Source organism: Typopeltis vanoorti, unplaced genomic scaffold, assembly GCF_054136105.1.
Source record: "Typopeltis vanoorti isolate ZY-2024b unplaced genomic scaffold, IOZ_Tvanoo_1.0 HiC_scaffold_801, whole genome shotgun sequence".
In the NCBI taxonomy this organism is placed as follows: Eukaryota; Metazoa; Arthropoda; class Arachnida; order Uropygi; family Thelyphonidae; genus Typopeltis; species Typopeltis vanoorti.
This window is the reverse complement of record NW_028328220.1, coordinates 54,278-63,496: the sequence shown is the minus strand read 5'-3', so window position 1 is coordinate 63,496 and position 9,219 is coordinate 54,278. Positions and strand designations below refer to the sequence as shown.

At 32.1% G+C, this 9,219-nt stretch overlaps 1 protein-coding gene across 1 annotated transcript in view; it reads left to right on the top strand.

The window, feature by feature from the left end:
• Positions 1 to 1,016: 1,016 nt before the first annotated feature.
• The window catches only part of LOC150092077 (uncharacterized), a gene marked incomplete at both ends in the record, with an annotated part of 52,407 nt that continues 44,204 nt past the window's right edge, over positions 1,017 to 9,219 (top strand). The window contains one exon of the mRNA XM_090415329.1: positions 1,017 to 1,539. Within this exon, the coding sequence (XP_090271455.1) occupies positions 1,017 to 1,539 (523 nt within the window). The remainder of the gene's footprint in view (positions 1,540 to 9,219) is intronic.

Sequence of the window (9,219 nt, the reverse complement as noted above, 5' to 3'; positions counted from 1 at the left end):
CAATATCTTTAAAAGGAGCCGCAAAGTTCTGCTGATCTTTTCTAGTAACGATCTATTTGACCACCTTTCAGTATATGATATCTTTGACAACCTTCTATAACACCACATCTCATAAGTGGCTATTCTTTTCATTTCAGACTTCTTTAGGTTCTGAGTCTTGCATCCATAAGTCGCAGTTGGAAAACAGCCACATCCATAATTCTCAACTTTCTTCTTGTGAAGATAGATCCATCCTTCCAGATTTTACAACTGGTCTCTGACTGTTGTTTTAGGCATCCCTAATCTTCTTCTGATGTCCTTTGAACAGCAATTCTTCATATCAGTAATGGATCTAGGTATTTGAACTTGTTGATTTCCTCAGTTCTTTCTCCATTAAGGAAGTTTCTCAGGAGCTCCCCTGTCTATATTTCCTTTGAGAACTATAATCTTTATCTTGCTAAGATTGAGTCGAAGTCCTCTGTTCTTAAAAAGAGTACTGTATCATCAGTGTACTACAGATTATTGATCAAACTACCACCATCCTAATTCTTGGGTTAAGCTTATCCATTGCTACATGAATGATGTCCTCAGCATAGATACTAAATAGGTGAGGAGAGAGAGAGTTAGGCAGCCTTGCCTAACTCTCTTGCTGACCTGAAGTCAATCAGTTAATCCAGCACCTGTTCTTATCATGGCTTCTTGCTCACTGTACAAGTTAGCTATTAAGTTTCCTCAACAAATAATGAGTTTCCTCAACATGTGTTGAGGAAACTCATTATTTTCATTATCTCCCACAATTTCATATACTGACCACAGTGAAAAGGTTTGGAATAATCTATGAAACATATTGCCACATGAGTCTTAATTCTTTATACTTTTCTATGAGCTATCATGTAATAATAATAGGAAACAAAATTTCTAAAGTAAATTTATACTGAATGATAAAATTTTTATTATGAACTTATCTAAACAAAAGATCTATGATAATTTTTTTTATATTGATAACATTTTACTGTTATTTTTCTAATTTGTAATAGGTTAAAAAGATGAGAGGTTGCAAATTATGGTGGTGTATACACCAGTCAAAATATTTTCCTGTAAGGGTGTTATTCCACAAATCACATCATCACTTTGCTTTCAGTAGGTATATATCGGGTTTCTGTAGGAGGGCTAAAGAACTCAGTTCCCAAAGTATATTGCATAGCAGTGATGGTAGTGTTCATGCTTTTTTCTATAATAGTTTGAACACTGTTTCTACACCAGAGAATCCTAAAGTCATTGATGAATATGATTTTCCTGAAATGCAAGTAGAAATTCATACTTGTAAAGAATTATATAGAAAATGGAAAAAAGAGAAAAGGTTTCCATACCTTCCAGAAGAAGGTTTGACATTTAATGTGAAATATGTGGACACTGGTGCTGTGTGCAGTGAAAAATTGAAGACTGAATCACCAGTTGTTGTTGCTCTTCATGGAGCACCAGGATCATATAGAGACTATGCAAATCTTATTCTTACACTTGGTCAAAGTGGATTAAGAGTAGTTGTACCAAACCTTCCAGGTATGATAATTTCATAATGCATTCTTTTGATCTGTTAAAACTGAGTAAATACCAACTGTGTAAAGTGGTTACATTTAATATAATTTGTAATATATTGTAAATACTCATTTTGAACTGTTATTGTTTGCTGTAAGCTTATTGTAAGCAATTGTTAATAACAACAAAAAAGTTAATCTGTAGATTTATGTTCCTAAGGATTGGTTTGTTACAATATTATAAATGGTATATTTCACATGAATTCATAGTATTTGAATATCAAATTATTTTCCTTTTCAAGTAAAATAGAAATTTCTTTCATTCAGTGTTTGAACGCTATCATGAAAATATCTTTAGATTTGTTCTTATTTCAGAAATAGCTAAGTTACTGAAAGTGATGTCAGACCTGGAAGATTGTCTCCCATGAGACATGGTGATCCTGAAACTGTTGGTCATTGAGTACTTGCACAAGAGGATTGATGAGGATCACCAACAGTGATGGAAACAGATTTGAGAAAACAGGAACTTTTTCACATTAGATTCGAAGGCATGTGCATCGCATTCTTTGGTAAGAATGAAAGTGGAAGAAGAGAAATTTGTTCTGTGAGTTTGGAGTTGAATTGTAAAGGGGAGTTGCATTTATTATAGAAAATGAATTCTCACATTCAGTTATTAATGTTAATAGAAAATCTTAAAGAATAATATCGATTTTAATAGGAACAAGATGAAAACCACTGATGATTGTACAGGTTTATGCACCAATCACACCTGAAGATGAAGAAACTGCAGAATTTTATGAGAAAATAGAAGAAGCTGGTCAAGATATTGGATGAGTGAAAGAAAGTGTGTTAATGCTTATGGGTGACTGGAAAGCCAAAATAGAAAAGGAAAGAATAAGTTCTGTTGTAGGCACATATAGATATGGCATAAGAAATAAAAGAAATGATAGATGTATTGAATTTTGTTTAAAACATAAATTGATTATTGCAAACACTTCTTTTTGAGCAAAACTAAAAAAGGTATACATGAAGATCTCTTGGTGGCACACATACTAATCAAATATATTTTATTATGATCAATCAGAGATATAGAAACAGAATAGCAAATGAACAAGTTATTCCAAGTGCTGCCTGTGGATCAGACCACAGACTTGTGAGAATCACACTAAATATAAAGTTAAAGATAAGTAACAGATTTAGATCATTCAAGTGGGATATAGCTAAATTAAATAACAGTAACACCAAGACTTTATTTCAGAATAATAGTACAATATTTACTAAAATAAAGAGCCAAAAGGCTTCAATTTGGCAATGGAAATTTATATAAATCAAGTGGATATTAAATCCAGCATTATTTCAAAGCCTAATGTAGAAACTATGAAAATGTCATAAAAAAGTTGACCAGAAAGCTTATGGGAATACACTCGCCGGCATTCACAATTTGCCCTAATGTGGACCATTTAGAAGATATGAGTGCTTGCTCAAGCGTCCATATATTCTCCTTCTATTGGCCCATTTTGATGAAGTTTCACTGGCCTGACAGCTGTTTTGAACTGGTTAGTTCTCCTCAGAGACAAGGCAGAAACCTTAATAGAGCAAAAACTCTCGTTCAATACTAAAGAACTTGAAATGTTGGAGAGGTGTATTTTTTTTGTAAGCGAATTCATGTGTTGAGGTTTAAGTGCTGTGAAGAATTCATGTTGGAGGTTTAATGGAATATTAACAGCACTGAGAAAAGATTAAAACTAATTTTAACCTTTTCTCAGGGATTACAAAAAACTTTTTTGTAATCCCTGAAGTGAAACTAAAGTCCTACTAGGTGATGTGCCCTCTGTGGGCATTTGCAGGTGGCCTAGAATGTAAGGAGGGATCTATGATAATTAATGTTTCCCAAATCTAGATGGTGCACCCTCTATTGGCATTTGCAGGTGGCCTAGGATGTAAAGAAGGATCTATGATAATTAATGTTTCCCAAATTTTGAGAAACATTAATTATCAGAGATCCCTCTTTAGATCCTAGGCCACCTGCAAATGCCCATAGAGGGCGCACCACCCCTAGATAGGACTTTAGTTTCACTCAACTAGTGTATTGTATTTGTGGTGTGTTGTTACAAAAAGTTTTTTGTAATCCCTGAAGATGTCTCTGTGACAGAGACGAAATATCGGATGTATTAAAATTAGTTTTAATCCTTTCTCAGTGCTGTTAATATTCCATTAAACCTCCAACATGAATTGTAAGTGAACTCTTGGTTGGTACATAATGTATTTACTAAAATAAAGAGCCAAAAGGCTTCAGTTCGGTGATGCAAACTTATATAAATCAAGTGGATATTAAATCTAGTGTTATTTCAAATCTGAACGTAGAAAAAGTTTCATAAAAAAAGTTGACCAGAGAGCTTACACATACACTTAAAGTGGTCCATGCTAGGACAACTTGTGAAATGCCATTGAGTGTATTCCAGTAACCTCTCTTTCATAGTTTCTACATTTGGCTTTGAAAGCTGGATTTAATATCCACTTGATTTATATAAAATATAGCACAATATATTGAAAAGAGAGAGAAAAGACCCCAACAAATGGATCAAGATAAAAGAAGCAATATTGACTGCAGCAGCAAATTGTATCAGAAAAACAAAGAGCAAATTTTAAAAACAAAAAACATAGATGACAGAAAAGATACTAGAACTAATGTATCAAAGAAGAACCTGGAAAACTAATCCTGATGGAAATGAATATAAAAGGATTAGATATGCAAATAAAAAAAAGTGTAGAGAAGAAAAACATAGATGGATCAATAATAATTGCTTAGAAGTAGAAAAATTAGATAAAGAAAATAGCATTCTACAGTTACACTCAAAAATAAAATTTCTTGATAGCCAAAAGAAAATAACAAGGCAGTGGTTAAAAGATAAGAATGTTAATATAAACATTCTTGAGAATACACATAATTTACAGACAAAATACTAGTGGTGGAGGACAGTAGTAGATGAGGTGTAGATGAGGATGGTAGTGGTGGTTTGGTATAGTTGGTGGATTAAGTGGCGGATATGGAGAGTTGTAGAGTAAGTGCCCTCCCTCAATTAGTATCATATCCTATGTTTCAAAAATCCTATTGAAAAAAAAAAATATATATATATATATATATATATATATATATATATACACACACCTAAACCTCTTTTTACGCGATAGATACGTTCCTAAAAATTACACATAAATAGAATTCGTGTAAAAAGAACTACTGACTCCATAGAAAAAGTGAATATTGGTTCCAAACCTGAAATATAAGCAAAATAATGAAAAAAACAAAGCATTAAATTCGTTAGGATCATAAGATTTTTATTTACATTTCATGGAGAACACACATACATACATATAATGAATTTTAATAACTTTAAAAAAACATATTCATTTCAGTTGTTTGCTAAGGATTCTATAAAAAAATTATGTTATTTGATATCAGTTTCTGACAATAAACGCGAACGCTTTCATTTTCATGAGACTGTAATAGTAATGGTATTATCGTCATCGACTTCTACCTCAACTTGTGGAATTATTCTTGTCATGTCTTGAACAAAAGTACCACTGGTTGTTTCAGTAGTTTTAGGCATGAACTCAGTTATTAATCGCTGTGTTGATGCTTTATATAAGTCGCGATATAATTCTCTCTATGAAGACATTAACAACTTAAGCTCACATGAAAACTTCCCAGCATGTTCTTCATTTGAATCATGTCGGGCAAAATAATTGCCTAAATTACTGGCCAATTTAAGACCTTTTTTAATTATATCAGCAGTAAAAGTAGGATTATCTTGATCATTATTATTAACTTCTTCTCTTTCAGGAGTCTTAGAAACAATCTTCACTATTTTGTCTTCGCTAAGAGGTTTATCAATTAACAATTCTTCGATATCTGCCGACAAAAGATCATCGAATCCTTCTCTGCCAATTTCTCATGCCAAACTTATTATATTGAGGAATTCTGCAGTATGATTGAGGGGAACAGGAGCATTCTCTTTACACATGTGGGCCAAATAGCTTTCCAGCATGCATTCATAGTTTCTGGTCTCAATTCAGATAACGATAATCGAACCTGATCAATACAATCCATAATTGAAAATTTTTTCCACACATCCATAACTGACAGTGTTTCATCATCATTTAGCTTGTTCAAAACGTACTGAAATGTTCGTCTGACATAATGTTTTAAAAGTTGCAATTATACCCTGATCTGGAGGTTGTAGTAATGATGTGGTATTGAGCGGTAGAAAAAAAAATTACACATTTAGGTGTTCTATGGCAGGAAGACAGGGTGCATTATCAAGAATCAAAAGCGATTTAAATTCGAGACCCTTGTCATTCAAATAGCGTCTAACTTCTGACACAAAATGTTTGTGGAACCATTTAGTGAAATCAATGGTCACCCAAGCTTTTTTGTTGGCCATCCAATGAACTGGCAATTTTTGAAAATCTACGCCTTTCATTGGCCGTGGTCTTAATGATCAATTTATGAGCAGTGGTTTTAACATCCGATCTCCTAAAGCGTTTGAACAAAATAGGAGTGTTATGCAATCCTTTGCTGCTTTGAACCCACCAACCGTTTTTCACATCACTAAAGCTTTTTCGGCCCTTTTCTAGAACAACATTTCTTGTGTATGATGATAATTTCGCACTCGATTTTGTACCAGAACATACTGCTTTTCTAATAGCCTCTTCATTTTTCTTTATAGATCTGACAGTTGATTCACGGATTCCAAAATGCTTACCCACAGCCGTTCCACCTTCCCCAGTTTGAAGACAATCTAAAATTTGAATTTTTATATCCAAAGAAACGGCTTTCCTTTTTTTTTGGTTATCGGCAACATCTTGTGAGGGCTGGATTAAAATCTTCGGTTAATGAAAAAAGTTTGAAAATTACATATAGCTTATCATTCATTATTTCTTGGCAAAATTATTAATTTTATAATGCAATTTTTATTTTGATTTCACATAAAAAATGCAAATGCAAAAAATGCAGTAACTGTGTTGTCTACTCAAACACCAAATTCAAACTGCTAAGAACTGCTTTTTTATGCGCAGTCAGTTATGTAATTCGGGGAATTCCCAATAAATGAAATTCGTAAGAATTTAGAATTTTCTTAATTGAAATGAGAATGCAATTCTACAAAATTCTCAGAATTTTCTCGAATTACGGATTTTTTCCTAACTTAGACTTTAGGTTGGGCGCATAACAGTGAATAAAAATTGCATAAAAAAATATTTTTGATATCCCAATTCGTGTAACTCCAATATCAGATAAAAAAAATTCGCATAAAAAGAGGTTTAGGTGTGTGTGTATATATATATATATATATTTTTTTTTTTTTTTTGAAAAACTGTTATTGAAAGATTAATAGAAATAAATAATAACATATCTATGCTTTATATATATATATATATATATATATATATATATATATATATATATATATATATATATATATATATATATATATATATATAAAGCATAGATATATATATATATCTATATATATATATATATATATCTATATATATATATATATATATCTATATATATCTATCTATCTATCTATATATATATATATATATACACTTTAAAAAAGCATTTGCCACAGTAAGCCATGAAAAGTTAATAGAAATATTAAGACATTGAAATTGATACAAAAGACCTCAGAATAATAATAATAATAATAATAGAATTATATTGGAATCAGAAGACACAAATTAAAAATGAAATTAATGATGAAACAATATCAAAAGAAGAATGAGACAAGGGTATATAATATCCCCTATACTTTTCGATATATGTACAGTGAAATGATAATGAAAAAATACAGAGAAATTTGAATAAAAATTAAATGGCAGTAGAATTAACAATATTAGCTTTGCTGATCATAGCAAAATTAAAAACAGAGCTAAGAAATATGGTTGAAATACTAATCAAAAAGAGTCAGAATTATGGCTTAATATTAAATACAGCTAAAACCAAGTATATAGTAATGAGCAAAAAACAGCATTAAAACACAAACTTAAGAGTATCATTCAAAACGTGTCTTGTAATTACTCTGGAGTAATAATTAGAGAAGATGGAATAAAAGTTATGGCAATACAGTCAAGAATAGCTAAGGCAAAAGAAGCATTTGGAATAATTGGTGATGATGAAGAAGAGGTGGAGAGGATTCAGAGGCGAGTGACCAAGATGGTTTCAAGTCTATGGAATGAATCTTATGAGAACATTTGAAGATTTGTGGGTTACAGCAATTGGTTGACAGGCAGAAAAGGGGTGATATGATTGAGACATAAATTACTGAACGATTTTTACAAGATTAATACAGAGGAAATTTTTCAGAACAGGTTTGGTGGTGGGAGAACTAGGAGCCATCCTTGGAAGCTGAGCAAGATTGCAGTTAGCAAGGGGTTTAGAACTAGATTTTTTGCTTGGAGAGTGGTGGGTGTGTGGAACAGGTTGCAAGTCTGTTTTGGAAGCCATGACTGTGAATGAGTTCAAAGCAAATTATGATTGATACTGTGCAAATATATTATAAAATATATTTGCACAAATATTACAAATATATATAGTGCATGGCATGATGTTTAGGGTCTCTCTCCATGAGTCCATGGACTCCATGGAGTGGCCTGTAATAATAATAAATTACTAATGACCTCTGGAATAAATGGAGAGATTAAAATAAGAATAATAAAATCCTATGTATGGTCCACAATGTCCATGTCTCACATCCATAATTCATATACAAAATCCATGATTAGGAAAGTGCAAACCTTTGAGATGTGGTACTATAGGAGAGCACCAAAGATTTCTTGGAAGTAGAAAAAAGCTATTGAATTTAATAGAAACCAAAAGAGGACCCGTGAAAGACATTATAAAGAGAAAATGCTGGAGAGGGAAATTAGAGGGAAGATCTCCTGATAGACCAAGGACTTCTTGGGTTGATGATGTAAAGAAATGGATGGGTAACAAGAGCTTATTATGAGATCAAAAGAATGGCAATGTAAAATCCTAGTACACCAGACACTCTGGTGTACTAGGATTGCTAACCTCCAAATTGGAGTAGCTACTTAAGAAGAAATGGATAAAGCATATTACACGGTTTGGAGATTTAGAATATTGAAAGAAGGGAATCTCCCTTTTTTATGTGGAATTTTTATCCAACTGATAAAGTTGTAATAAGATCTAATCTAGTCTTCTTCCTTGTGCAATTTTGTAATAATTGTTTCTTCATGCTGCTTGTTTTATATGAGCATAGCATTTTTTGTCCTTATGCTCTTTCATTCAGTCTTATTTTTTATATGTCAGTTAACTTATTTCACTAATGAATTGATTTTTGCATTGCTAGTAATATTCTACTATAATAGTATTCTATTCATCTGCAGTCTCATTCCAACAGTCTTGTGGTGATCTGGTTTCTGTGCCCTTCTTCATTGTCTGTAAGAGATTAATTTCTAATCTTCCTTTCAAAATTACAATTTTAATATTTCTAAAGCTAATTTTTGTGTATTGTATCACACCCTCACCTTGTCTGATTTTCTCTTATTCCATTCATGTCATCAATGAAGAAGAGATCTCCTTTTGTTGACAAGTGGCAGTAGCTAAAAATGACTTAGCATATCAATATGCATGCAGCATTCATGGTTGAATCATTATTGTGATTACCTTGATGGACCT